This window comes from Choloepus didactylus, chromosome 1 (assembly GCF_015220235.1).
Source record: "Choloepus didactylus isolate mChoDid1 chromosome 1, mChoDid1.pri, whole genome shotgun sequence".
Classification (NCBI taxonomy): Eukaryota; Metazoa; Chordata; class Mammalia; order Pilosa; family Megalonychidae; genus Choloepus; species Choloepus didactylus.
In genome coordinates this window covers 194,958,583-194,986,517 of record NC_051307.1, presented here as the reverse complement: position 1 = coordinate 194,986,517, position 27,935 = coordinate 194,958,583, and the positions used below count along the sequence as shown (strand labels likewise).

General features: G+C 55.8%; 3 protein-coding genes across 11 annotated transcripts in view; 2 read left to right on the top strand and 1 right to left on the bottom strand.

Moving 5' to 3' along the window:
* CCDC13 (coiled-coil domain containing 13) overlaps positions 1-8,371 on the top strand; it is a 78,896-nt gene extending 70,525 nt beyond the window's left edge. For 3 of the 5 annotated variants that reach the window (XM_037848202.1, XM_037848188.1, XM_037848194.1), the window contains 2 exons: positions 2,345-2,459; positions 2,996-8,370. In XM_037848202.1, the coding sequence (XP_037704130.1) occupies positions 2,345-2,459; positions 2,996-3,155 (275 nt within the window). In that variant the 3' untranslated portion in view covers positions 3,156-8,370. Of the gene's footprint in view, positions 1-2,344; positions 2,460-2,995 lie in introns of all 5 variants that reach the window. The other 2 variants (XM_037848208.1, XM_037848221.1) reach the window with 1 other exon arrangement.
* On the top strand, positions 7,683-19,068 carry HHATL (hedgehog acyltransferase like). 4 transcript variants are annotated; one of them, XM_037848271.1, is made up of 12 exons: positions 9,574-9,723; positions 11,435-11,553; positions 11,927-11,994; positions 12,562-12,675; positions 12,788-12,982; positions 13,343-13,552; positions 13,912-14,083; positions 14,525-14,669; positions 14,791-14,826; positions 17,797-17,998; positions 18,457-18,598; positions 18,782-19,068. In XM_037848271.1, exons 2-12 carry the CDS (start codon positions 11,448-11,450, stop codon positions 18,904-18,906), a joined length of 1,515 nt encoding a protein of 504 aa, XP_037704199.1. In that variant the 5' UTR covers positions 9,574-9,723; positions 11,435-11,447; the 3' UTR covers positions 18,907-19,068. The 4 variants fall into 4 exon arrangements, with proteins under 4 accessions (XP_037704193.1, XP_037704183.1, XP_037704175.1 ...); XM_037848265.1 differs by lacking the exons at positions 9,574-9,723; positions 18,782-19,068 and adding exons at positions 7,683-7,701; positions 9,043-9,164 and having other exon boundaries at positions 17,797-18,580; XM_037848255.1 differs by lacking the exons at positions 9,574-9,723; positions 18,782-19,068 and adding an exon at positions 9,024-9,164 and having other exon boundaries at positions 17,797-18,580.
* Positions 16,603-27,474, bottom strand: KLHL40 (kelch like family member 40). Of its 2 annotated transcripts, XM_037848233.1 has the most exons (6): positions 26,308-27,474; positions 24,746-24,906; positions 24,305-24,412; positions 23,929-24,114; positions 19,876-20,022; positions 16,603-19,761 (listed from the first exon to the last, which is right to left on the bottom strand). In XM_037848233.1, the coding sequence occupies exons 1-6, from the start codon at positions 27,463-27,465 to the stop codon at positions 19,650-19,652; spliced, it is 1,872 nt and encodes a 623-aa protein (XP_037704161.1). In that variant the 5' UTR covers positions 27,466-27,474; the 3' UTR covers positions 16,603-19,649. The 2 variants fall into 2 exon arrangements, with proteins under 2 accessions (XP_037704161.1, XP_037704170.1); XM_037848242.1 differs by lacking the exon at positions 23,929-24,114.
* Between the last annotated feature and the right edge of the window lie 461 nt (positions 27,475-27,935).

Below are 27,935 nucleotides of genomic sequence, written 5' to 3'. Positions count from 1 at the left end.
GGGTATTCACTTCCCATCTTCCTAGGCAGAACCAGGAACCCCACGGCTTAGGGACCCATGTGGCCCGGCCTGGCCCACCTGCGAGCCCTTAGTCTGAGGGCTCTGTTGACTGCTCTCAATCACCACCTCCGTTGCCACATCCCCCGCAACCCTCTATCCTGAGCCAGCTTTGTTCGAAGTTGGTCATGAGCAAAGTTGGTCTACTGGGGAAGCCAAAGCAGCAGTGGCTGAAACAGGAGTGTAAGCAGGGCTGAGGTGGCCTCACCACAGGCTTTGGGGACCCAGGCTCCTTCTGTCTTGCGGTCCCACCATCCTCCGCATGCAGCTTCCATCTCCAGATCTAAGATGGTTGCTTCAGCTTCCCCACCTGCCACGGGAAGGGAAGGAGGGAAGGAGACAAAGTGTTCCTTTGTTTCTTTTAAAAGCATGACCCTAAAGCCGCATGCACTGTTTCCACTCTCATCCTATTGGCCAGATCCTGGTCATATGGTCGCACCCAGTGGCAAGGGAAGCTGGGAAGTGTTGTCTGTAACTTAAAGGTCTGTTGTTCTACGGTGATGGTTCTCAAGGTGCAGTCACTAGACCAACAGCATCAGCCTCACACAGGGCTGGGGTGAGATGGGGGTACGGAATCCCAGAGCCAGAAGCCATTTCCGGGGTAGCTGACTCCCAGGGAGGAAGAACCCACAGTGTGGAAGGGCTGGCCCTGCCTGACCTCCCCATCCCACCAGCTTCCAGGCTCTGGGGTGGAGGTACTGCTGCCCAGTACCACCCCCTTCTGTCCCCCAGCCAAGGTCACCCAGACCCCTGTTCCCAACCCTCAGCCAAGATAACTTCAGAACATTTCAGAAGGACATGCCAGAAATGGCACTTGCTCTCCTCCCACCACCAGGGACTTGACGAGAACTTCCAAGAAGTTGGGGAAGGTCCCCGGGACTCAGCCCTGCTGACACCCCGAGTCCCCAGGAGTGTGGTGGCCTCAGGCCTCGGGCCCACCTCCTGCAGGGCGCCAAGCTCCCAAACAGGGAGGGCTAAGCCATGGCAGTTTTCCCAAGGCTCTGGCGAGAAGCCCCTTTGGTCTTGCCTGGACAGTGAGGGGTAGCTGCCTGAGAGGCATGTGGCCTCTGCCACCTGCTGGGCTGAGGTGTGGGGAGGGCACTGCCCTCTGGGGAACACAGCAACCTTCAGTCTGTAAAATAAGACCAGATTCTGGAATTCACTCCCTTGTGTCAGGTCCATTCCAGCTGGGGAGACAGACAATAAACAAATAAACCAGAAAAGGGCATGATGGATCACATGGTGATGGTGCTATGGCTTTAAGCAGAGGGGCTGGGGAGGCGCTGAGAAAGCAACTGTTTTCCATGGGGTGGGTTGGAAGATTATATTTAAACCTTAAAAGAATAACAGCATAAGCATCTGTAGAAATATGGCTATAAATATTCGAAGAAACAGCTTAAAGTGTTGTAAATGATTGCTTCTGGAGAGCAGGAATTGGGAGTGAGGACAGATGAGGAGGGTCTGCTGATTTTGTCAGTATAAGCCTTGGAGAAAATGATCTGATTTTTAAATGCATGTTCCTGTGTTACTGCAATACAAATGTAAGATTTGCCCACTCTGCCTCACAAAGCTCTAGAGGCAAGAACTATCATCTGCATCTTACAGGTGAGGAAACCAGGGCTCAGAGGGTTTGATGGTTTGCCTGAGACCCTGCAGAAGGGAGTGAAAGCCAGGGCTGCTGATGCCCAGCAGTTCCTCCTGGACCACACCACCCCCAACAGTCATGCAGCAAAGAACCCCTAGTGTGCAGAGGGTTTCTGATGCTGTGGTTTTGAGTTCCGGGAGTTGGGCTTTGTGTCCTTCTCTGAGTGTTCTGTGGCCCCTGGCTCCAGTCACCCTAGATCCCCCTGCTTCTGAGACACAGGCCAGTTGGGAGGAGGGACACAGGGGTTCAGGGGCTTCAGATGCAGTGACAGTGGCCCAACTAGCAAGCTAGGCCTCAGACCCAGCCGGCTTCCCTTGTTGGAAATAAATAACCAGAAATTTGTAAAATGTAAAGACAGAGTCAGTAAGGTGAGGAACCCCTTGCACAAAGCAGGCAGTGCCATGGGCAGGGGGAAGGTGGAGCAACATCAGGGAGGGCTTGTGGAGGGAGGCAGCCCTTGCGCTGCACCTTGAAGGGAATATAATATGCCAATACATGGAAAAGCAGGAAGGGAAATCCAGGTGGTGGGAACACCAAGGGCAAATGCATGAAGGGTGGGAAATGGGCAAGGGGAGAGGAAATGGAGGGTGTTAGTAATGGGCTATGGCCTCATCACAGAAAGTGGCTGCCACTTCCCCGCAGGTCTGCCCGCCTCTAACACCAGGCACAACCCGAATGTGAGTGAGAGGAAGGACCTGTCCTTTACCCAGCTCTCCTACGTGCCCGTGGAATCCCAGATGGAGGAGCTGACCACCAGGTGCTCCCCTACACCATCTTCCTGAAAGGGTGAGGGTGTCTGGGTGGAGGTACTGGGTCCCTCCCCCTTGCACCTTCAACTTCTGGTTGCCCAGAAGGCTGTCGTGCTGGCCTTCAAGGCCTGCAATTCAGGGACTCGCCTTCAGGGGCAGAGGGGCCCAGCCAGGCCCTGGGTGAGCCTGTGATCCCCAGGAGTAGATGTATCAGGCATGGCTTGCTAAGCCCACTCTCCTCACTCGGTGAAACCTTTTAAAATCACATGCAACCATGAGAAAGGAAGGAGGGCGGTCTCTACAAATTAATACTCTGCCTTGAGGCTGCTGATGTTTGATGGGAGCTACTGGATACCAGACCCAGGGTTGCGGGCTGGCCCCAGTGAGGAACCCCAAGGGTCCATGGGAGGAGAGGATCGGTCAGTGAGACCCTGAGGAGCAGCGTGCTGGAAGCCCCGTCCCCAGGGCCCTCTGTGCAGTCCATGCCCGCGCACAAACACTGCCAGCTTGGGGCGGTGCTGAGCCCTGTCTCCATGTGGTGCAGGCTGGCGATCCAGGTGGAGGAGAACAAGATGCTGAAGGCTGCCCTGGACAGTGCCCTGCGGGGAAAGGAGGAAGACTTCCGCATGTACCATGAGGCCCTGGGCCAGGTGAAAGGGGTCTTCCTGCAGGCCCTGCGGCAGCAGAAGGCAGACAAGCACTAAGCTGGCAGACCAGCATCGGCCTGGCTGGGCAGGGCAGCCTGAGGCCTCAAGAGGATGAGGTTCTGTCTGAGGGCACCATCTGCCCCAGGAAGCCAGCCCAAGGCAGCTTGCTGGGACCCTCCTCCCAGAAGAGGCTCTTCAAGGGTGACCAGAGCCAAGGTCACAGGCCAGGAGGGCAAAGGAGAAGCCCTGGTAGAGCCAGGTGTGGCTACCACAGAGAAGGAGGCCCAGCAGCCCACTTGGCATCAGTGAAAGCTCTGGGACAACCAGCCGGCATGAACGGGCAGGTGCAGACCCCCAGCATGTGCTCACCACCTTTGCCTTATGGCCCAGCTGGAGACCCTATGCGCCTATGCAGCGTGATACACACAGGAGAGCCCTTGGTGCTCCAGGCTGGGTGCATCCCCCAGGCCACCCAGCCCTACCCCATCCCTCTTCAGGGCATCCGCCACCCCCCACCTCAACCCCCATGGCTCCATCTGTGGCCATCCCACCTCCCCACACTCTCAGCCACCTGTTCTGCCCACTCCTCAGACCTCTCTCCCTCAGGTGCAGATCCTTGAACTTGTAATAATAACTATTATTTTCATAATCACTGCAGCTCCCCGTGAGTGAGCATCTCCCATGGAAACCTGACCCATCTGGTCCTCCCGATAATCCAGGAGATTCTCACCCTGTTTGACAGATGAAGGAACTGAGACTCACTGAAAGAAAAGGAACTAATATTTAACCCTGACCTACCTGGCTCCAAATTGAGAGTCCTCCAGCAAAGCAGACTGCCCACCCCACAGCTGGCCAGCTCTGCTCCCAGCCCAGCTGCTCCAAGAGGCACTTCCCTCTGCCCCCAAAATAATGCAGCTGGTGTGTGTCAGTGGCAGAGAGCCAGACCTATGAGCAGGAGGGTTTTGAGGCAGTGGGTCCAGGCTAAGGTGCAGTGCACCTCCCTCACTGCAGCACGGGGCTGAGCTGGGAGGGCTGCTGCAGGGGGGCCTCATGAACCCCCAGCTCCCTGTGTGGTTGTTGCAGTGTCACCCCATCTCAACTGCAGTTATGACCACAGGGAGAGGGTGGCCCCAAGGAGGGTCACCCAGAGCCACACACCCCAACTGCAGACACTCTGGCTACACATGTGCACACATAGGCCCACACAGCTACAGATGCACACATGTACTAGAATCAGTCATTTATGCACAGGTGCACAGACCTCTCCACCCAGAGGCGTGTGCACATGTGTAGCCATGCACACAGGCACAGGTGAACATGCATGTACACAGTGCAGACGCATCGCCCCATGTGAATACAGTCCCTTGTGCTATGGGAAACACAGATGCAGGTGCACGCAGGGACCTGCACATGTCCTCCTTCGTCAGGGAAGCCACCTGGGGGTCCTGGGGCTCTGTCTGAGGGAACGGCCTCTGTGCTGACAGCAGTGCTCAGACCCTCCCTCGGGGATGTGGCCGTGGAGGGATCCAGGGCTGGCCCCCACCCCACATCCCCGCCATGGGGAGCCCCTGACCCTGCATCCAGAGATCCTGCGGCAAGGTGTAATGAAGGCCATCAGGAAGAAGCAGCGATTCTGATGGAGTCCTAAGGGCCTCATGGAAGGAAGAATTTTTCTCCCATTTCTCATGAAGAGAAATGACCAGGCGGAGCCAAGGCGGAGTGTGAGTGGCTGTGCTGGGACGCGGCAGCGCGAGGCATCAAGTAGGAGGCGCGTCCAAGTGCCAAGGGGCCGGCACCTGTAGGTGCTGGGGAGCCTCAGAGGGGGGTGATTTTAGCGTGTGGGGGAGGCTCGTCCTCAGTGGCGTCCATGGAAATGAGAAGCGGGCACAGGACTGGCCACCTTCCTCGGGGTCACCTCAGGAAGTGCAGCGGCTGCGAGACCTACACCTTGAAGACTTGAGGGTGTCCTGGCTCAGGGCTGGGTCTGAGAGCAGAAAGAGGATCAGGTCACAGGGACTGACCCCTTTCGCCACGCACCAGCTCCATGACTTTGGGCAAGTTATTTAACCTCCCTGAGCCTCCATGTCCATCTGTAAAATAGGGACAATAGGGCTGTTGTAGGCCTCAAAGAATAACTGAAAGACATTTACCTAATTATGAGCTTGCTGTTCACATCTGTGCAAGGGAAATGTGTCAACAGATTGATTTCATCCCACAAAGATAAAAACAGGATGATACAAGAGAGTGAGGGAAGAAAAACCACAGACAGGCACAGTAAATCTTATTTGCACATTTTGGGACAAACTGGTTAGCACGCATCTTGCAGGGGTCTGTCTGCATTTGTCCCTTGCTTAGGCCAAGTCTGGGCATAAAGTGGCTTTTTTGGTTTACGAATCCTGCGGGCAACCTTGAGAGCGTAGCCGTGGAGCTCCCGGCAGGAGTCATCATCTGTCTCGTTGCAACGCCTGCCAGCAATGTCCCCATCAGAGTCCCCCCAGCAGGGTTCAGGGAGTTAAAAGGGGGCAGGTGCTTAGAGCAGCACCTGGCACACAGCGACTGCTCAATAAATGTTGGCTCTTAGCATTGCCTCTATTAGCTCAACAAATAATTGTTGAGCAGCGACCCTGCTTGGGCACAGGGCTGCCGAGGTGAATAGACACAGCCCCTGATCTCCAGGGACTCCCAGCCTGGAGAGGAGGTGAATCCAACTTGCTTCCTCTTTTCCAGGAGCTCCGGATGGGGTCTGAGCAGCCTGGGAAACAGGGCCATGAGGGGGTGGGCGGGGGTGGGTGCAGCGACCTGCGGCGGTGCCCCAGAGCCTTCCCCCTTCCTCACCCACTCCTGGACTCATTGCCACCTGTTCTTCACCCTGAGGTAGAGGGTGGGGGCAATGGAAAGCCCAGGAGAGCCTGGGAGGATTTGAAGGGAAGGAGAGGTGTCAAAGGGGCCAAGGGCTGGGGCCCCAAGGAATCGAACCAGGTCAAAGGAGCGGGGTGGGGGCTTGCGCCCTTGGCCCTTCCTGGGCAGTACCACCTGTCCCTGGGGCCCTGAAGATGACCTCCCCACCCCTGAGGCAGTTGGGTAGCAGGTGGGCTGGACTTGCCTTTTACAGAGGAAAACATCAGAGGTTCCTGCCCTGAAGGCAAGGTTAGGGGAGGGAGACACTCTGGGGGATGGAGGGGCAGGGACAAGGAGAGAGGCTGAGTGGTGGAGAAGTCTCAGGTGAGGGCTCTCCCTGGCCGCACCCCAGGCAGGTGCAGCAGGCCTGGGTGCTCAGGTTCCAGCGCTGACAGGTGAGACCTTGGTGAGCCATGGGTGTGGCTTGGCTGCTGTCCCTCCCCATGGGGCACCACAGCTGAGCTAGGCAAGGTCGTGGACTGGCTCAGGCTACCTGGAGCCCTGAGCACATCCCATTGACACTGGGCCCCTCCCCTGCTCCCAGGAGCCCGGGTCAGGGTGGCCTTCAATGGGGTGCTGCTCTGGGCCCCCCACATCCAGTGACAGGAATGAGTCTCTCCTCCCCTTCTCCCCCAGTGAGCCCACGGCCAGCCCTCGCTACAAGAAGTCTCTGCCTGCCTGCCCCCCTTTCTGCAGATGCTGCATCCACACATCATCTCCCCTATGGTCCCTGAGCCCCACATATACAATGCACACATCACAGTCACACCAACAACACAAATACTCTACATGTACATCACACATTCCAACACCACACAACATATAGAACACATGTAGCATACACATATACAAATGCCACAAACAATATACAACACACAAAAAATACATAGACTCCATGCACAAAAGACACAAAACACAATTACACTCACACACTCAAATATACATAGGGTACTTTCCCTGCATTTTTTGACAAAAAATATATAAGTATATTGAAAGATGAAGGTGACTTGGTGTCTAATGCTTGAGAGGAATCGGCCCCTCCCCGACACGCCTTTCCCAGTGGGCCTTGCAGCATGTGGGATGCCAGCCCCAAGCCCTTGTGCTGGTCTTAGCTGAGTCACAGCTTCTTGCCCCTTGTTTTGTGGTCTAACCATGCCAGGCCCCCTCTCTCACCACCCTTCACAAAGGGGGGTGCTGGCCTCTGGCTGTCCAGCCCCAGGTCCAAGAGGCCTCTCCAGCCCCACTTGCTCTTTCTCTCCAGCCCCACATGCCAAGCTCCCTGCAGACCCCACTGCTTGGGGGTTGCACAAGTGCACATCTCCTCACTGCTGTGGGGGTGAGAGTCCCACCTCTCTGGGCCTCTGGAGTGAGGGGGTCTGTGGCTCCCTGAATCCCATCTCTGAGCAGTTCAGCAAGCCAGGCGCTTGTCAGGGAGTGAGTCATCAGGAGTGAACCCAGGGAGGTCAGAGCCAACAGTATGCCCATTTTACAGATGAGGATCTGAGATCCAGAGAACTGGTAGGAATTGGCCCAAATCTTACCAGAAGGGCAGAGCTGAATCCGTTGGCAGCTGGTTGAATCCATGCTTTAAACCCTGGGCCCAACAATCCCATCTGCTTCCTGGAGCCGTTGTCTTCAAGCCTGAACAAGGCACCCACTGGATGGCAGGCCTGCCCAGGCCAGTCTCAGCCAGCGCTGGGTGTAGGTGAGCTGGGGCCTCGCCCTGCAGAACAGCCAGTTCCAGAAGTTTATGGGGTTGATCCAACTGCTTAACCTTTTGTGTCAGTTTCCTCTTCCAAAAACGGGGGATAATGATAACACCTACTCCATAGGTTGTGGTAACATTAAAAAGAGTTCATCCAAACACAGCCTTAGAGCCATGCCTGGCTGCTAGTCTTAATTTACCCCTCCCCTGACAACCATTGACTGCGCTGTGAGGACTCTGCTCAGTCGTCACCTCCTCTAGGAAGCCCTCCCTAATCCTTACAGTCTGGCTCTAGCACCCCTCCCTGACACTGACTCCAGTGTCCACAATCTCCAACCGCAGCCCTAACTTGGCCACCACACTGTGTAGTGATCTCCGTTCACTGCTTCTTAGGGTCGGGGACTAGCAACCAACCCAACATGTGCTCTCAGCTGACACCACCCCCAGATGTAGTGTGTCTGGACTCCAAGCCAGGCTCTGAGAAATGGGTGTGTGGGGGCCCTCCCCACAGCACTCATGTATACTGCAAGTATTTCCTGGGCACCTACTACATGCTAAGCTCTGCTCTAAGCACTGGAGATGCAGCAGTGAGCAACAGGCAATCCCTATTCCATAGTGCTTAGAATAATACACACATAGGATGGGGTCACAGGTCTCAGTGTTTGAGAGGCTGCTTGGCTGTGTATGCCTGTGTGGACATGTGCCTCTGTGGCATTCTGTGACGTGTGGGCTGGGGTCTCCTTGCATCCTCCTCTGGGCTGGCATGCATCTGCATGCTTGGGAGGAAGCTCATTGCCTAAGTGCATTGCAGGAGGCATGAGGAATCTCTCTCCCCTTCCCAAGTCTTACTCAGACCCTGGAAGGGCTCTTGGTGAGTGGGGAGAGAGCACCTCTTCTCCCCCATCCTCAGCTGAGCCCCAGGGAACTGATCATGGTCAAACAGCTCCTATTACCCCACAGACCCCAGTCCACCACCCCAGGCATGTCACAAACCCAGATTCAGGGGTTCTCACCCCAAAGGGGTACAGCTGGAGGCTCCTAATTTCTCAGGTGTGGTTTCAGGATATCCCTCCCCATTAGGCGGCCAGAGCTGAGGCTTCAGCTGCCCATTCCCAGAAGAAAGCCCCCACCACCACCACCAGAGGAGCCCAGTTGGTGGGAGACACTCCTGTCTTCCTCCCCCCTGCCTCTGAGAGGATGCCAGGCACTCCAAGTACCCATTCAAGCCTTGCCAAATGACAACACTAGTATCCCCCCCCAACTCCTTATGGGGTAGGGCTGGGGCATGGGGGCATGGGGGCTCCTCTCAGCCACGTCTCAGACCCATTCCAATCCCTCTAGGCAAGCCTGTCCTCCCCCAGCCTCTGATGTCTTGGCAGCCAGGACACCTGGCATGATGAACAGGACCAGCGCGGAAGTAGATGGGTCTGCCAGGAATAGCCCTTAGGAGCTCACGTGTAAAGGTGGGGGCTGGAATCCATGGAGCCAAGACATAAAGGTGTGTGCATGTGGGTGAGTGTTTGTGCCTGTGTAGCAGAGACAGGGCTCACAAGCCTGGAGAGGTCAGTGGAGCCACCAGGAAGGCTTCCTGGAAGAGGGGGTCCTGCCCAGCAGTGACAGGGAGGCACAGGCTCTCTGAGGGCCAGGGGAGGCAGATTGAGGTGAGGCCCAGGTGTCCCTCTCTGAGATGACGCTGCTGGCTGCCCCCTTCCTCCCACTCCACCCCCCTAGTCCCGGTCCTCCCTGCGGCTCCCTGTGGCCAGCGGCTCTGCAGCGCTCGGCTCGGCTCCACTCCACTCAGCTCCGCTCCAGGAAGGCCACCTCCTCCCTACCCTCATCCTCCCCCCCTCCTCCTGCTGTCACCACTCACCGTTCGTGGCCTTGAGGGGGTGGGGACCCCAGGGCTGGACACACCCCACTGTGGCCCCAGTGCCCAGCCGGTCAGACAGACGCACAGTCGGACACAGGACCTCGGAGCCCTGAGGTGGGCAGTGTGCCAGGGTCCCTCACAGCCTCTCCAAGGTCAGTGTAAGCTGGGGATGCAGCGAGTCCGGGGCCTCTGAGACCTGTGGGCCCCCCCACCAGGGCCTTCATCCCAGATCACAGGCTCCAAAGTGGGCTTTACCCCAATTGCACCTGAGCCAGGTAGGACCAGGGGCAGGGGCACCCCTGAGTCCACCGGACGTTCCCGTCCTGGGGGTCTAGGGGAGAGGGCCCAGGCTGGGGGCCAGCTCTGGCCCTGCCCACAGAGGCCTTGCTGGGGAGCTAAAATTGGAAAGTGGCGAGTAGGAGGCAGCTGACAAAGCTATTTCGAGGGCTCTCCACCATGCTCCGGTTTCAAGCTCCTGCTCCATTAACCTGATCCCTGGAGCCACCCTACCCCTGCCTGGCCGGTGAGGAGGTGCCTCTGCCCACAGGCCGGCATTGCTGAAGTCAGGCTCGGCAGCCCCCCGGTATGGGGAATGGTGGCGGTTGGTCTTCTATAATCTGAGATCCCAGAGGGGCTCACTGCAAACACCTGGTCTCAAGAGGGAGGCAAACAGAAGCCTGTCCCAGCCTTGCTGTGTGACCTTGAGAGGTCCCTGCCCCTCTTTGGTCCATGACCCTTCATCTGTATAATGGGGAGAATGCCAGCTATGGGGGGCCAAGAGGAGCTGACTGCAGGGCTGGTGAGGGAGATCTGGGGGAAGTTCTGGGGTGGGAGAAGGCCACACCAGCCACTTCTGGGCCCAGCCAGAAAGGGGTGCCTAGACATGTGCCTCGCTTTAATTTGGGCCCTGAGTCCTGACAGTCTGTAGCTGTGGGCCCCTTGGGAAGGCCCCAGGCCAGGCTAGAGTGGGGTGGGAAGGGCATAGCTTAGGTCCAGGGATGGCCTGGTCTGGCAGGACTCCTGGGGATGCGCTAGGCCCTGGTTGGAGGGAGCTGCTAGGCACAATACCGGTCAGCACCTTGGACAGCAGCCAGCACCCTCCCTGGTGCCCCCCCCGGCCCTGCCTGGCTCCACACATACTCCACCAGGGCACCTCCTTAAATAGCACAGCCTCCAGCCAGCGTCCAAGGCCTGAAATGCACAGAGCGCTGAGAGGGTGGGCCACTGTGGCCACAGACACAGGCAGGGACAAGGGGCAAGGGACAAGGGCTGGGATTCCAGGGCTTGGTGGGGAATGGAAGTCAGTGAGAGGCTGGAGGCTGAATGATGGGCATGGAGGCCTGGTGCTGGGGGCAGGACCTGGGAGGGGGGGTCCATGGGATTTCAGGGAAGGAAAGGCAGCTCAGGGAGGGGAATGGGGGTCAGAGCAGGGGCTTGTGAGGAGCCAGGAGGGGTCACTGAGACGGTGGAGGCCCTAAGGATCAGGACTGTAATGGAGGTGATACACGTGGGGTTTCTCCACATGAAGGTCATCAGGGGCCTTGGCATGAATGGTTTGGGCAAAGGGTGGTGACCAACCCACCCAAAAGATAGGAAGGAGTAAATGAAGGTGAAGTCAGGTTGAGAGTGCAGACAGCTTTCAAGAGCTGTCCAGGAGAGGGATAGGAGATAGAACAGCACTTAGGATGCGGCACTAGGGGTTGAGGACCTGGGAGGATTAGGGGATGCAGGAGAGGGAGAATGATGGCTTGAAGTCCCCAGGGACAGAAGGGACAACTTTTCCTCAGAGTAGGACCCCATCAAATCAGTTGGGGACCATGAGGTGGGGCTAGGCGGGTGCCCTCACCCAGCTGTTTCCCCCAGCCCCATCCAGGCTATGGGCATCAAGACAGCATTGCCCGCAGCTGAGCTGGGCCTCTACTCCCTGGTGCTGAGCGGGGCCCTGGCCTACTCCGGCCGGAGCCTCCTGGAGGCTTCTCAAGGTAAGAGTCGGGCCTGAGGCAGCGGGGTGGGACACTTCGTCTCCTGGGGAATCAGGGTTACAACCAGCAAGGCCAAAACATGCAGGCTCCAGACCCAGGATGCTCCCTAGGCCCCAGGAAACAGGCTGAGCAAGGTGAAATCTCAGGGACACAGAGATGCAGAGCCACACGGAGGCAGACAGACACTCAGACACACAGGGATACGGTTAGGGACCTGGACTCAGACATACAGTGAGTTCCAGAGAGAAGCAGAGGCAGAGAGACAGGGACAGACCCCCGCCTGCTCCCTTCCTCCCCCCAGGGTGGGGGCCAGCCTTGGAGGGGGGCGTGTGTGTGGATGGACCTTCTCCCTGAGGCCACACTCTGTTCTCAGATGGGGCCCACAGGAAGGCCTTCTGGGAGTCTGTGCGACCAGGCTGGGAGTACATTGGCCGGAAGATGGTAGGTCCCCCAAACCCTGAGGCCTGCCGGGGGTCCCCCACCTTGGCACATCTGTCCTGTTCCTATTAAGGACGTTCCCATATAACAGAGGGTGAAACTGAGGCCCACAGTGGGGAGGGTCTGTGGCTTGAACTTCAGCACCTTCAGTTTCTCTGTTGACCTCTCCTGTGTCCTCCTGGGGAAACCTCAAGTCTGGACTCTTCTTCCCTGTCCCAACACTTCAGGCCCTGCTCATTTAGGCAACAAGTCCTATAAGTCAAGAAAGGCTCCAGCAGGAGCCTCCAGGACCACCCTTCCTAGGAACAAAGCAGTAATGGTGGAATGTTGGGCAATGTGCTGGGCGGATGTGGAGCTTTGCGGGCAGAGCAGCCCGCATGGTGCCCCTCATCCGTCTTTACCTATCTGTCTGGGTACTTCCCCCAGAGGAGAGTAGAGGGACCTCCAGTTGCTCTTCTCTCCTAATGCATAAGAAGAACATGGGGGCTGGGAAGGGGCTGGGCCCTGACCAATCCAGGTGCCAGCCCATCCTACCCCATCCGCCACCTTAACGTGCCCGGCCTGCCCCAGGATGTGGCTGACTTCGAGTGGGTGATGTGGTTCACCTCCTTCCGCAACGTCATCATCTTTGCCCTCTCTGGACACGTGCTGTTCGCTAAACTCTGCACCATGGTTGCCCCCGAGGTGAGCCAGGCTCCCAGCTCCTCCTTAGCCACAAGGGTTGGGGGAAATTCATCCTGGGGTCCTATCCCCAACTGTACAGGGAGGTAAACTGAAGCTTTATCCCTTTCCACAGCTCCGCTCCTGGATGTATGCCGTGTATGGGGCCCTGGCCGTGGCAGGCACAATGGGCCCTGGGTACCTTCTGCTGCTGCTCAGCCACTGCGTGAGCCTCTATGTGGCCTCACTCTTGGGCCAGCCCTGGCTCTGTCTTGGCCTTGGCCTGGTCAGCCTTGCCTCCTTCAAGTTTGACCCCCTAATCTCCTGGCAGGTGTGCACTGGGGTGGGGCAAGGGTGGAAGGTGTGGGGATAGGACCCCAAACTTCCACCCCATCCAGAGCCTTTGCTTCCCAAGTGTCTCCAAGCATTTCCTTCACTTTCCCACCTTCCTCCAAGCCTTTGAACACAGAGTACCCCCTGCCCACAAGGTGGTTACCTCCACCCCAGCAGGGAGATGTCCTGCTCATTCCCTGCTCTATCCCACCACTTTAAATGAAATTGGCCCTCTGTGGTCAATATTGACTGGCTCCAGAAGAGAGGAAGGGACAGGACCATGCTGGGCCCCTGTGGGTGGGCTTCCGAAGGTGGGGAGGCTCCCTGGTAAGCTGGCGGCCTGTTCTCTTCCATCCAGAGCGGGTTTGTAACAGGCACTTTTGATCTTCAAGAGGTGCTGTTTCATGGGGGCAGCGGCTTCACAGTGCTGCGTTGCACCAGCTTCGCATTGGAGAGCTGTGCCCGCCCCGACCGCCGCTATTCCCTAGCCGATCTGCTCAAGTACAACTTCTACCTGCCTTTCTTCTTCTTCGGACCCATCATGACCTTTGACCGCTTCCATGCTCAGGTAAAGGGATGCCCAGTGGGATCCCATGGCAGAGCTGGGTCTCTCCCCTCAGAAAGGGGGCTTTCATGTTAGGGCAGGCTGTGCCCCCTCTTCAGACACTACTCTGGGATGAAGCCCTTCCTCTCCCCTTGCCTCGTCAACCCCAGGAAGGGGCTGCATTGCCCCTCTCAGAGTGGGGCATGTCTCCTCCCTCAGATGGGACTCCTGTGGCAAGGATGTTTCCCTCCCACTCCAATGGAGCTCCCAAGGCTGGACTGGGTCTCCCCTAGCAGTCACCCGGGTGGCCTGTGTCTCCACCCTCAGGCAGAGCTCCTTCTGCAGGGCGTGCCTCCTCCCTCAGACGCTCGGCATCCCCCCAGGTGAGCCAGCTGGAGCCCGTGCGGCCCAAGGGCGAGCTGTGGTGCATCCAGGCCCAGGCGGGACTCAGTGTGGTGGCCATCGTGGCCGTGGACATCTTCTTTCACTTCTTCTACATCCTCACCATCCCCAGTGACCTCAGGTTCGCCAACCGTCTCCCAGACAGTGCCCTTGGTGAGTGCCCGCTGTGCCCGGGACAGAGATGGGGGCTGGGCCACTGCCCCAGGGAGATGGACCCTCTGCACCCCCACAGTTTCCCCCCAGAGCTGGGGAAGCTAAGGACCAGAGGAGGCACAGTGCCCACCCAAGGTTGGGGAGCAGGGATTTATTCTTTGAGTTAGCTTTGTCCCATGAGGCCAGAGCAGTAACCGGATTGGTTTCTAAACGGGGTGTGTGGGGGGATGGGCATCTTTGCAGGGTAGGCTGGGCCCACCTTGTCCCCCAGGAAATGGTCTTTGTGTGGTCTGGCCTGGCCCAAAGACCTCCCCCAGGACAAGGAGAGAAGAGGTCTCCATAGGGAAGAGCCAGGCTCAGTACCTCCCTGGAGATTTGGGGGTCTGGGGAGGGCAGCGCCAGCGCCTTGCCCCCCAGGTGGTGATGGTGCCCTGTCCCCAGCTGGCCTGGCCTATTCAAACCTGGTGTACGACTGGGTGAAGTCGGCTGTGCTATTCGGTGTTGTCAACACCGTGGCGCGCCTCGATCACCTGGATCCGCCCCAGCGTCCCAAGTGTATCACAACGCTCTACGTCTTCGCAGAAACGTGAGTGTCTGAGCGCCAGGGGCACGCCCCTGGGATCCCTGCCTTCCCTTGGCTCCCACCCCCAGGCCTGGGAGCCATGAGCCTGGCTGACTCTTGCCTGTCATCTGCACTCCCTCAACAGGCACTTCGATCGTGGCATCAACGACTGGCTCTGCAAGTGAGTTTGGGGAAGGAGGGCAGGTCACGACCATGCTGCCAGGTATCTGAGTGGGGCAGGGTTGAGGTAGACTCACATTTTTAAAAGATCACCCCTGGGCTGGGGGAAGCAAGGAAGGTTGTGAAGAGGCCACTGCAAAGGTCTACATGAAAGACATGGAGGTAGGACTTGGGTGGGAGCCCTAGAGGTGGAGAAAGTGATCAGAGTTGACACATGGCAGGCAGCATGGACAAGACTTGGCCATGGATTGGGGGTATTGGGAAGAAGGAGATGACTCTCAGATTCCTATCTGCAGTCTGGGAGATGCAGTTTTCAGAGATGGGTTCAGTTTTAGAAATATCTAATTTGAGATATGGGAGACATCCATGTGGAGGTGTAGGGAGGTGATAGGGTCTGGGCATCTGGAGCTGAGAAGTCTGGAGGACTGCTGGAATGCAGCATTGTGGTGTGTGTGTGTGTGGTCTTTAGGCCATGGGAGTGGGTGGGTCCTAAGGGAAGAGAGTAGAATGAGAAAAGGAAAGAAGGGAAGGCTGAGATTGGGCCTGGAAGGACTCTGGTTGGGGGGAGAAGGTGGAGCCAACAGAAGGGACTGAAAGGAGTGGTCAGAGGAGCAGGAGGAGAATCCAGAGCATGGACACCCGGGAAACCAAGGGAAACCATGCTCTCCCAGGCATGGTGGAGCACCTGGGTCAGACACTGATGAGGGTCAAGGAAGGTGGAGACTGAGCACTAGTGTTGGTGACATGGAGGTTTTCGGCCTTTCGCTGGAGAGGCATGGCCAGGTGAAGTGAATGGATAGGGGACTGTGAGGACAGCTCCTGGAAGAAGTCTGCTATTAGAGGGGAAAGAGACAGGAGGATGGCTGAAGAGAGAAGTGGGAGGTTTTAAAGATGGGGAATAATGGGCAGGCTTGGGTGCTGAGAGGAAGCATTCAATAAAGAGGGAGTTGTTGTAATGCAATGGAGCATGGTCCCTGAGGAAGGAGGAGGTCATGACATCCAGTGCCGGTTAGAGGCCTGGCTTCGGAGAGGAGGGAGGAGATGCCGGTGTGCATATAGAAGGGTGCCCATTGGTGTGGAAAGATGAGGGTTTCCACCTGAAGGCTTCAGCTTTCTCCATGGAGTAGGAAGCAGAGTCAGCAGCTGAGAAATGCAGGGCTGGAGGCATGGAGGGACACAGCACGTGACCCCTTCTTGGGCCTGGATCCTTCACCACACCCATTTGCAGGAGAGATAAGGGTGGAGGAGCCATTGCAGAGCATGGGAGAAAGAGCTGACTGGAGAAACCATGGTATTGAGAGCTCAAGTGGGGTTGGGGAAAGCCAATTTATGGACTCCATTATATATGTGTGAGACTTTCCCCAGAGGGGTTAGCTGACTGAGTGCAGGTGAGGAAACAGTGGGTGGGATCTCCCAGGTGAAAGAGAAGGAAGAAGTGAAGGATAAGGGTTTTTAGGTTACGATGATAATTCATGGGATATACGCCTGTTAAGGAAGGTGTTGAAGATGGGAGGAGTCACAAGATAGGGGAGAGGTCAATAAGATTAAAGAGCTGGAGCTGAAGCCAGAAGGTCAGAAGGAGATGGGTGAAGAGTGGGAATTAGGAATGAATAAGGTTTCAAGTGGTGACAAAGTCAGGGGTGTGGCCATGGGAGTGGGTGGCTGAGGGGGGCTGGAGAAGAAACCATTGGAAATAAGGAAGTCAAGGAATAGAGAAGCCAGTTACTCAATGGGTCTTCTATTTAATTCATTTAACAAATATTTATTGAGCACCTACTATGTGCCAGGCACTGTTCTAGACACTGGGGATACAGCAGTGAACATGACAAAGACCCTCAACTCATGGAACTTACAGTCTAGTGGGGAGGAACAGACCATAAACAAGTAAACAAACACATAAACAGGGTAATTTTAGAGAGTGGTAAGTGTTACGAAGAAAATAAAACAGTGTGATAGGACAGAAGTTGACTGTAGGGTAGGAGCTTCTTTGGTTGGGGTCTGAGCAGGCCTCTCTGAAGAAGTGATATTTGAGCTGAGACTTGAATGATTAGGAGATCTGCAGAAGAGTTCAAGGTAGAGGGAAGGACAAGTGCAAACACCTTGAGGAAGGAACCAGCTGTGAGACTGGGGCAAAGACCAGTAAGGCCAGTAAGGCCAGAGCGTAGTGAATGGGAGGGAGAATGGTGGGTGATGAGGTCAGGAAGGGAGGCAGGAGCCAGACTACGCAGGATCTGCTGGCCACAGAAAGGAGGCTGAGTTTACTCTCATTGCAGTGGGAAGCTATGGCAGGATTTAAACATGGAAGTCATATGATCTGAGTTCCATTACTAGAAGATGCTTCTGGCTGGAGAATGGACTATAGGGAAGGGGAAAAGGCAGAAGCAAGGAGATCACTTAAGGGGCTCTTGCAATAGTCTATGTGAGAGGTGATGGTTGCCCAGACTAGGGCAGTGATAGTGGAGGTGGTGAGCAGTGGTCAGGACTGAGTGGAGCCAACAGCCAATACTGGCAGGTCCTGAGGGAAATTGAGAATCCAAGATGGGGTGAAGGTTTCTGGCTGGAGCAAAAGATGGGTGGTGGTGCCATTAACTGAGATGGGGATGAAGCACATTTGAGGGAATCAGTCACCCAGGCATCCAAGCGGAGACGTCTAGTAGCAGTCGGATATACAAGTCAGGAAAGGATCTGGACTGAAGACACAGATCTGGGGGTCATCAGCATAGAGATAGTATTTGAAACCTTGGGTCTGGATGAGGTCACTTGGGGAGTGAATGAGCATAGCTGGAGAAGATCTGAGCTCCTCACATTTTGAAGTTGGGCGCAGGAGGAGGGGCAGTCACCAGAGGCGAGGAATGTTGAATGTACCGAGGTGACAGAGTTGAGGAGGGCTGCCCCTGTTGCACATCTTCTGCCCATCTCTTACCCACCCTTTCCCACACTTCCATTGCCTCCTTTTCCCATCTTTCCTCAGGTACGTCTATGACCACATTGGTGGGGAGCACTCTGCAGTCATCGCAGAGCTGGTGGCCACCATGGCCACATTTGCCATCACCACTCTGTGGCTGGGGCCTTGTGAGATTGTCTATCTGTGGTCATTCCTTAACTGCTTTGGCCTCAACTTTGAGCTCTGGGTGCAAAAGATGGCAGAGTGGGGACCCCTAGCACACATCGAGGTGAGCAGCGACAGTCTGGGGCTGGGTTGGCTGAGTCACTGGAGGGGCAGCACTGTTGCTCTCTGGAGTCATCCAGCCACATTTGGTCTCTGGTCCAGAACTTTCACCCTCCTGGTTGTCAGGGCAGTGGCTCATCCTGTGGGTATGTGGCCCTCCTTACCCTCTGCCTGTCTTCTCCATCTCTGGGCCACTTTCCAGAACAAGGACAACTGGGGGGACCTGAACAAGGACAACTGGGGGGTGTGGTGCACACAGGCCGGCTGTGTTGGTCAGGTCCTGCTCTCTCGGGACCTCAGTTTCCCCATCTATAACAAAGAGAGAGAGCCAGCCTGGGACTCCCAGAGCCTCAGGCATATCCCTGGGACCCGGGTGGCCATGTAGGTAAGGCCACTGACTACCAACGTCCTCTTTCCTCCGGGCGTCTTGCCTCACTGCTGATGCTTCCGTGAACCGGGCAGGCCTCTCTGTCGGAGCAGATGTCCCGCAGGGTCCGGGCTCTCTTTGGGGCCATGAACTTCTGGGCCATCATCATGTACAACCTTGTGAGTCTGAACAGTGTCGAGTTCACAGAGCTGGTCGCCCGGCGCCTGCTGCTCACAGGTGAGGGGATGCAGAATGTCTGAGGCATCACCCTCGAAGACTTCTGAAATGTCCCCCAGCCCCACCCTGCTCCAACCCCAGGGACTCAGCAGGGAGGCCCAAGTGGGGAGAGGGAGGGGAAGAGAACTGTCACTGAGGAGGTGCTGCTGCCCCTGGGTGTCAATGCCTCTCCCCGCCCAACAGGGTTCCCCCGGACCACACTGGCCATCCTATGTGTCACCTACTGTGGTGTCCAGCTGGTGAAGGAGCGTGAGCGAACCCTGGCCCTGGAGGAAGAGCAGAAGCAGGACAAGGAGAAAGCGGAGTAGGTGGGAGTAGGGAGAGGGAAGAGCTCCGCTGGGCTGTTGCTGGGCTCCTGGCCCACAATGGGCTAGCTGGGGCCTGACCAAATGAATAAAACACTTTCCTACCAGAGTCTGGCTGTTCCCTGCCCCCTCCCGCAACAGTGTCCTGTCTCCCTGTGCATGCTGGCTAAAGAGCTGGAGGTTCTGGGCCTCGGGGAGGGGGTCGAGCTCTTGGAGGACACGGGGGGTAGAGGCGAGAGACCACCAACCTTGGCAGCCCAACTGATGAACACTGAAGCTCGGAATCTCCAAACCACCTGCTCACTGACTCTTGAAGTACCTAACTCCAGACCCTGAGCTGCTTGCTCAGAAGGCACTTTATTCTTCTTAAAGGAGACTTAGCCACACTTCAAGGTGTACCTCATGGGGACACTCCCCATCAGACAGGCGAGCAGATGGAGTTCTGTGGGGAAATTCACCCAGCACACACAGCCAGGTGGGGGCAGGGCCCTGTGGTTCTGGATCATGGACTAAGGAGACCTGGTCAGGGGATGGAGATGCTGGAGAGGCCTCAGGTCTCATCCCTGCTCCAAAGGCTGCGAGCAGGCAGCAATTTCCCTTCCCTGGTCAAGATGGCCCTTCAGACATCAGGACGGGATCTAGGTGGGCTCTGGCCTCTCCTAGCCTCTTCCCTGGAGCCCCTGAGAGGCCAGGCCCATAGGGGCCACAGAGTAGGAGGGCTGCTTCGTTTAGATCCCCTGGGCCGGTCACATCTTGGTCAGGCGCAGCACGTTGAGCCGCACAGGGAGGAAGGTGGCACCGGCCGCGTAGGCAATCTCCCGCAGGACTCCCTCCCACTTCTTCTCATCCTCGTTGTACCTGGGAGGTGGGGGGCAGGGGTAGGGAGCTTGGTCAGGTGGGTCCAGGGTGGGACCCAGCTCCCAGGAAGTGCCTCCCAACCCCACGCCCATTCCCAGGAAGGCCTGGACTCACCTCCAGATGTCATTGAGCTCAGTGGGAACCAGCTCCCCAGACTCAGTCTCCAGGGTGGCAAAGCCGCCTATGGCATAGAGGGTGCCCACCAGGCTGACCAGGCTGAGCGAGCTACGCTCCTGTGGAAAGGCCTCAAAGGGTGCCCACCTGGGGAGGAGGCGTGAGAAGGCACATCATCTGGGGGCCTTGGGGCACCCCAAGCCCAGTGGCGACAGTCCCTACCACCCCAGTGCCCAAGCTGCAGCTGCACTCCCTGAAACCTGAAACCCAAAGTGTATTCCACTTTGAGCAGCATCAGCTCCACTTGGGGGGTTGTGAGAAATACAGACCACCCCAGACCTCCTGAATCAGAATCTGCATTTTAACAAGATCCCCAGGTGATTTAGGTGCACATCACAGTCTGAGAAACTCATCTGACTTTGTCCAGTGCACCCCCTCCACCCCATCCCCTCTGACCCATTCCCACTGTGCCCCCAGCTCCAGGCCACTATCGTCTCTTCCTACACAATCATCTCTTTCCCCACCTGGCCTCCCTGCCTCCTAGGAAGTTCCTAATCTGTTCTCATGTCAGCTGGCATGCAGGGTCTTAGTAAAACCCATCTGGTAAATCAAAATCACTGTGTGTGTATGCCATACCATTTCATAAAAAAGAAAAAAAAAAAAAACAAAAACACCCTGTGTATATATCACCCTGATCAAGAAGATGGCAGGGTAAGGTGCTTTATGGTTCCGTCCCCTCATCAAGGCTTTGAACAACCAGCAAGAACTGGCAGAAACATCTTTCTCAATGCTCAAAAAAAAAAAAAAAACAGCTAAAGGACTGCAGTAGGAGGGCCAAATCAAGACAAATGCTACTTAAAAGCAGTAGGATCTCATGGTGCCCTGGCCCCTCCCCGACTCCTCACTGGTGGGAGCCAGCCCACCTCCCAGTGAAGATCCCTGGTCCCAGACCCAGAAGGAACAGAGTAACCCTCATGCACATACTGGGAGCCAAATCTGTCTGATGGTGGCCTGAGGGACTCACTGTCCCAGAACTTGTGCCGTGTGTAGAAAGTGGCTCACAGAGCTCTCCTACAGAGCCTTTGTGGGAGAGCAGTCAGGTTGTGCCACCTGGGACAAGAGATTGCTGGCTCTCTGATTGAGGCAAGAAGGCAGCACAGGTCAATCTGCAAAGACTGGGAAAACTGTTTTCTTTTTCCCCTCTTTTATTTTTGTTTTGGATTAGCACTTGGCATTCCAAAAAGCTTTGTCATAACACTAACTGGATACAATCTTAAGGAACAGACACCTCAGCGTCTAAATTTCAGCAATAGCATATTAAAATACAAAAATGTCCAGGTTTCAACAAAAGGTTACAAAACATACAAAGAAACAGGAAGCAATGGCCCAGACAAAGAAAATTAAAGCAGTAGAAACCATCAAAATGAAGAGGACCAGAACTGTTTTGTTTAATAGACAAAAACTATTAAAAAAAAAAAAAAAAGAAAAAGAAAGCAAAGGAAAAAAAAAGGTCCTAAATATGCTCAAAAAGCTAAAGGAAAACATGGACAAAGAACTAAAGGAAATCAGGAAAACTATACATAAACACAAAGAGAATCAACAGAGAAAGGGAAATTATGAAAAGGAACCAAACAGAGCTGAAGACCACCGTAAGAGAAATTTAAAATTTCCCAGAGGGGTTCAACAGCAGACTGGAGTTGGAAGAAGGAAGAATCAGTGAACTTGAAGATAAGACAATTGAAATCATCCAGTCTGAAGACCAGAAGGAAGAAAGAATGAAGAAAAGTAAACAGAGCCTGAGGAACCTGTGGGACACCATCAATGGATCCAATAAATGCATTGTGGGAGTCCCAGAAGGAGAAGAAAGAGAGAAAGAGACAGAGAGAATATTCAAAGAAATAATGGCTGGAAATTCCCCAATTTAAGGAAAGACATGAATATACTCATCCAGGATGCTCAATGTACTCTAAATAGGATAAACCCAAAATAGACCCACACTGAGGCATATTATAATCAAACTAGAGAATAGTTGCCAAAGATAGAGATTAAATACCAGTTTCTCATCAGAAATCATGGATGCAAGAAGGCAGTGGGAAGACACAACTAAAGTGCTGAAAGCAAAAAATTGCCAACCAAGAATTTTGTATCTGGCAAAACTATCTTTCATAAATGATAGAGAGAGAGAGACTAACACGTCCCCTTGAGGGGGTGGGGAACTGAGGCAGTTCATAACCACTAGACTGGCCCTGCAAGAGATGCTAAAGAGAGTTCTCCAGGTTGAAAAGAAAGGACAATAGACAACAGATCAAAGCCACATGAAGAAAGAAAGATCTCTGATGATGATAACAACATGGGTAAATATAAATGCCAGTACTATTGTGTTTTTAGTTTGTAACTCCACTTTTTACTTCCTACAGGATCTAAAAAAAGGCAAATGCATAAAATGTAATGTTAAATCAGTGCTTTTTGACTCATAACATATAAACATGTACTTTGTGACAAGAACTTCATAAAGGTGAGGGGATGGAGGGATATAGGAACATAGTTTATGTATACTATTGGAGTTAAGTTGTCAAAGCAAAGGAGATTGTTAAACATGTAGGATGTTAAATTTGGGTTCCATGGTAACTACAAAGAATGTATCAGAGAATATGCAAGCTGGTAGACAGGGATTAGAGTACAGGTTGTCAGGGGCAGGAGTCAGAGGGAAGGAGGAATTAATGCATCATAGGTGTAGGATTTCTGTTTGGGGAGATGGGAAAATTTTAGTAATGGAAGGTAGTGAGGATACTACAATACTGTGAATGTGACTAATCCCACTGAATGATATGCTTGGGAGCAGTTGAGATGGGGAAGTTTCTGTTGTATATATGTTCCCACAATTAAAAAGAAACAGGAAGGAGGTGCAACTAAAGAGAGTGACAAAATGACAATTAAATGCAATACATGATACTGTATGGGATCTATGAATGCAGGAGAAAAGGCTGATAGGGACATTATTGGGACATAAGAAGAAAATTAGAAAACTATAAGCTTTATGTCCATATAAAATTGCTTGAGCTTGATAACATCACTTAAGGTGGTTATACAAGCAAATATCCTCATTCTTAGGAAACGTACATAGCAGTCTTAAGTGTACAACCTACATCCAAGGTGGACTGATAAATAGATGTAGACAGATGGATAGAAAGAATGATATGGCAAATGTGGCAAAATGTTAAATTGGTGGACCTGAGTATGGGGTGGAGTGGGAGTTTGTTGGAGTTTTCTGTATGGGGTCAGTATTATTTTTATAACTGCCCTGTAAGTTTGAAAGTATTTCAAAATAAAAAGTTAAAAAAAAATAACCGCCTCAAAATAGATAAATAAAACTCATAGGGTAGCGTACAACTCTTCCCAGGCATTTCATTGCCCTCAGGGTAAAGTCCCTCTGCCCTGCCCACGACTTCTCCAGCTCCAGCGCCCCCCACTATCCCCACCTCCCTTTACCCATCGCACTCCATCCAACCTGAGACTGGGCTTTCCTCCAATGGGCCCTGCCTTTTCCCTCCTCACTGCCTTACCACAAACTTTTCCTTGCCTGGGGCATCCTTCTCCAACCCGCCCTCGACCCTTCTGCAGGCTGAGTCCAACTGGCAGTCAGCTCCATTTTCTCCTTCCTGACCTCCCAGGGCAGGGCAGCTTCTGACTTGCTCACCACTGTATCCCTAGCACCAGTCCAGTACCCAGGTGTGGGTCCCTGAAGGAGACACCTGGGATCCCCTACACCATCCAGGGAGCTCCCTCCTGCAGACCAAGCTGTGACCATGACTTTCATCCAGCTTTGTGGGGGATGCCCCTCCCCACCTCACTGCTGCTCCCAGCAAGGGGAGAAGGGACTATTGCTGTGTTGATGTCCAAGATCAACAGCTGAGAGCCACCAGGGCAGACCCAGAAAGGGCCAGCACAGGCCCAAAGCCACACAACAAGGGTGGGTGCAGTGGGGCTCCAGCTGTCCTGCCTCTGTGTGTGTATGTGTGTGTGTGGGTGCATGAGGGGAGAGCAGGGCCTCACTTGTTGTCCGCGATGTTGTACACCTCCGCCGAACTGGTCAGCCCAGTGTCGGTGACCCCGGCCGCCACAAAAATGCGGCCGTCATGGATTGTGGCCCCAAAGAGGGAGCGGGCTGTCTGCATGGGAGCCAGCTCCTTCCACTCGAACTTCTGGGGGTCATAGACGCACATCTTGTTCAGGCACTTCCTGGTGGGCAGGGGCGGGGGGCGGTGAGTAGCGGATAGAAGCAGGAGCAGACGCGCCCCTCCCTCGGCCCAGTCCCTCCCGCGGGCCTCCCTGTTCGCCCAGCCTAAGCCAGGACAGCTTGGGGTAGAGTCTGCTTCTGCTCTAGCCTAAGACCCGGCTGCTGCGGCCTCACTCCAGGAGGGAGCCTCACCTGTCGCTGCCTTTGCCGCCAATAACGTAGACCAGGTCCAGATGGGAGAGCACCGCGTGGCCGTACACGGAATAAGGCAGCGGATCCGACTCGCCCCATTTGAAAGACCTGGAGGCGACGAGAGGGAGGGCGGGCGCCGGGCTCAGGCTGAGCGCTCAGTCCCTGTCTGTCCAGCCGCCCAACCATCCGACACCTATTCAAGCTGCACGCGATACCTGACAGAACTGCCGGGACTCCTCAGTTCCCGGCTCCCAGCCCACCAACCTTGGCCGTGGCCCCGCCCCTAGCCAACCCCGCCTCTCCCCCAAACTCTCCGCGCTAGCTCCCCAGCCCGCTAACCTAAGGACCCAGGCAATCCCGCGTCTCTAGGCAAAAAGCCGCGATCCTAGCCCCGCCCCCAAGGGCCCCGCCCCCGCCCCGCCCCGCCCTGCCCGCGCTCACAGCCTGTCGTAGCACATGACCGAATCCAGGCTGCGCTCGCCGTCCTTCAGCTCTCGGCCGCCGACCACGTAGATGGAGTTGAGAGCTTCTCCCAGGCCGAAGAGGCAGCGCGGCGAGGGCAGCGGCGGCATCCCCAGCCACTCTGAATCCAGGTGGTCAAACTGCGGGCCGGGAGGGCCGTAGAGTCAGCTGCTGCCCCCAGGCATCCCAGCCGGATCCCCCCCACGGCCAGTCACCCTGGGTCACAGAGGAGTCAGGGCCGCCAGGTAGTGCCAGCGCATCCTGGCGGCGGCCCCCGGAGGCAGTTCCCCTCCTCCCTTCAGGCTGGGAGCAGTTGAGGCCCCCCGGGGGGTATATGATGGGGTAGGTGCTGGGAGACCACCATTATAGCACTGTGATGGGGACACCACCGCGCAGAGCTGAGGAGGAGGCTCTGGGGCCCAGCTGTGGCCCTGGCCCTTCCCCAGTACCATTCCAGAGCAGTTGAGTCTTGTCCGTCCCCAGCTACAGCCCAGCTTGTGTGTACAACCTCAGTGCTCTTCCTCTGCATAGGAAACTTCCAAATACAGTCCTGCCACTCACCCCTTTAAATCTTCAGGGTAAGTCTGCAGCCCTGACCTTGACAGCTTTATAATACAGTTAATAGTGGCTCATCCCTTTGGAGAGCGTTCTGCAGACAGGGTACTGTTCTGAGCACTTTACAAGCAACATTCATTTAAACTTCAAACAACCGTGTCAAGCAGGAAGAATATTATCCCCACTTTACAAACAGAGGCCCAGAAAAAATAAACAATCTGCCCAAGCTGTTTGGCTGGTACTGGCGGAGCTGGGATTGGATTTCACCTCCACCCCCACCCCAGTCTCACTGTAAGGCCTGTGAGCTTAGCCCTGGCACCTGGTCAGGCCTCACTGGGCACACCACTAGCCAAGCTCACTCCTGTCTGTCTCTTTCCCTGCCTTACACCATTTCCTCACCAGAAATACCACCACCCTCCCCTTCACGTCTCCAAATTCCACCCAGATGGGAAGGTTCAAACCTACAGAACAGGTTTCCAGGAAACTGGCCCTCCCCCCTGAGATCACAGATCACCTCTCAACTTAAACTGGGCACCCACTTTACTGGTTCTTCCTGGACCTCAGTTTCTCCATCTATCCAATGGGAAAACTAGACAGGATGGTCTCTTTGCCTGGCCCATTCTGTGTTCCAGGCTCCATTCCTGGGCCTGGGGACCCTGCCCAGGACCCCTGCACTGGCCCTGCTTCTCCTCACTATGCTTGACCCCAACCTGTGTGCAGGGCCAGGGCCACCAATATGCAGGACCATCCTGGGACTGACATTCCCCTAAAACAGAAACACCAAGGTTGTGCAGCTCTTTGCTATTTGCATACACCTGACCTCAACCTCCAGTCCCCTTATCTTTATTCTCACCCTAGACACAGTGTTATTCTCTGAAAAGTTAGACATAGGGCCCCCAAGGCTGCCGCCGGTGTCCAGACTCCAGCACTGGATGCTCACCCCTCCCCCACCCCCCACCCCCACGTCCCAGGGCTGGCCCCGGCACCTGCAGGAAGTAAGCGCTCATGGGGTCCTCCTTGTTGTCCTCGTTGTAGAAGAGGCCCCCTGCCACGAAGACCTGGTTCTCCTTGGTGACAAGGCTGACATGGTTCTTGGGGATCTGAGTGGAGAGGGAAGCACAGTAGCACTCGTTGGCAGCAGGGTCGTAGGCCACGGCACCCTCCTCACTGATCATGAAGATGAGGTCCTGCAGGAACATGCCGAAGCGCAGGGTGTCATTGAGGATCCCGGGCAGGACGCGTTCAGCCTCCTCCTCGGCCTCCTCCTTGGCCTCAGCCTCGGCTCTGCCCTTGTCCGCCGCCTTGTCCCCGGCAGCCTGCTTTTCCTTCTTCTTCTTGCGCAGCACTGTGAGGCGGCCCTCGTGCGCATCCTTCACCATCTGCACCTTTCGCAGCAGCTCGGGCTGGGCGCGCACCAGCGGGTGGCGCTCCACGCGGCTCTCCAGGAAGGCTCGCGGCAGCAGGCGGCAGCGCACGCTCTCGAAGACGGTGGGTAGCGAGCGCTGGCGCTCAGCCTGGGCCTCGGCGTCGCCGCTGCTCGCCCACCGCATCACAGCCTCGAACACGGCCTCCTCCTTTTCCACATTGAGGCCGTCGCTGGAGATGATGGCGATAAGCTCGTCGGCAGACAACCCGAGGAAGTCGGAGTCGCGCGCCACCAGCGTGAAGCGTGCGCAGATGAAGTCGCGGGCGGCCACCGCCAGGCGCGCACAGTCCAGCATGAGGCCCAGGCGGAAGACCGCGAGGCAGTTAGCGAGGCAGAGGCGCTTCTGCAGGAAGGACACACAGATGGTGAAGATGGACGGGATCTGGAAGCGGTGCGCCGCGGCGAACAATTCCTGCACGCTCGCCTCGTCCAGCGCAATCTCCGACGTGTACAGGTAGTGCAGCACCTGGCCCATCACGTCGGGGGACACCTCCTCCAGGCGCAGCTCTCCAGCGCTCTCTGGCTCGGCCAGGAAGCGCGCGCGGAAGTAGGGGCTGCAGGCGGCCAGCACCAAGCGGTGGCATGGGAACTCCCGCTCACCCGCCCACACCACACAGTCGAGGAACTTGCCATGGTCCAACATGTCCTTGAGCCCGTCCTGCAGGAGCGTCTGCTGGTACAACCGCTGCTCCTCGGCCTGCTCTAGGCCCAGCGCCATGGTGAGTGGCCTACAGTGGGGCGACCTGGCTGTGGATCTCCACCCGGTGCTCCCCTGCCCTCCTGCTGGGGCGCGCTTCGTCTGTGCAGCTGTCCTCGCCAGGCTATATATAGAGGTGGCCTCAGCCCTGTAAGGCGAGTCGCCTGACCTCCTGCGGGTGACGCAGAGGAGACAGCTGGGCAGACGCCCCCCTCCCGGAACAGCCTTGACTCAACCCCGAGGGCTCATGGGATGTGGGTTGGGTGTCTGGGCCCTCCCCCTAAAGATGAGAGCTTCATTGCCTCATTTCTAAATGGGGCAGGCAGAGGCCTTGAGTCTGGATTCTTTGGTTCAGCCATGCTACTGCCAAGAGGGAGTGGCTCAAGCTGTGGTCCTCAGCCCATGGCGCGGGAAGCATAGGAGGCCCTCTTCAGGAGTCTCCTTTCCTTCATGCCCTCTGGGCCTTTCTGTCCCAGGAACCCTATCTTTGT

What these genes read in the sequence shown, in the direction of transcription:
- HHATL (XM_037848265.1), top strand. Translation starts at nt 11,448, where the DNA reads ATGGGCATCAAGACAGCATTGCCCGCAGCTGAGCTGGGCCTCTACTCC. An exon ending in TCTCCCAGACAGTGCCCTTG is followed by an intron (nt 14,084 to 14,524) that starts GTGAGTGCCCGC and finishes CCCTGTCCCCAG; the next exon opens with CTGGCCTGGCCTATTCAAAC. An exon ending in ATCAACGACTGGCTCTGCAA is followed by an intron (nt 14,827 to 17,796) that starts GTGAGTTTGGGG and finishes ATCTTTCCTCAG; the next exon opens with GTACGTCTATGACCACATTG.
- KLHL40 (XM_037848233.1), bottom strand. Translation starts at nt 27,465, where the DNA reads ATGGCGCTGGGCCTAGAGCAGGCCGAGGAGCAGCGGTTGTACCAGCAG. An exon ending in TGAGCGCTTACTTCCTGCAG is followed by an intron (nt 24,907 to 26,307) that starts GTGCCGGGGCCA and finishes CCCGGCCCGCAG; the next exon opens with TTTGACCACCTGGATTCAGA. An exon ending in TACAACATCGCGGACAACAA is followed by an intron (nt 20,023 to 23,928) that starts GTGAGGCCCTGC and finishes CCTCCTCCCCAG; the next exon opens with GTGGGCACCCTTTGAGGCCT.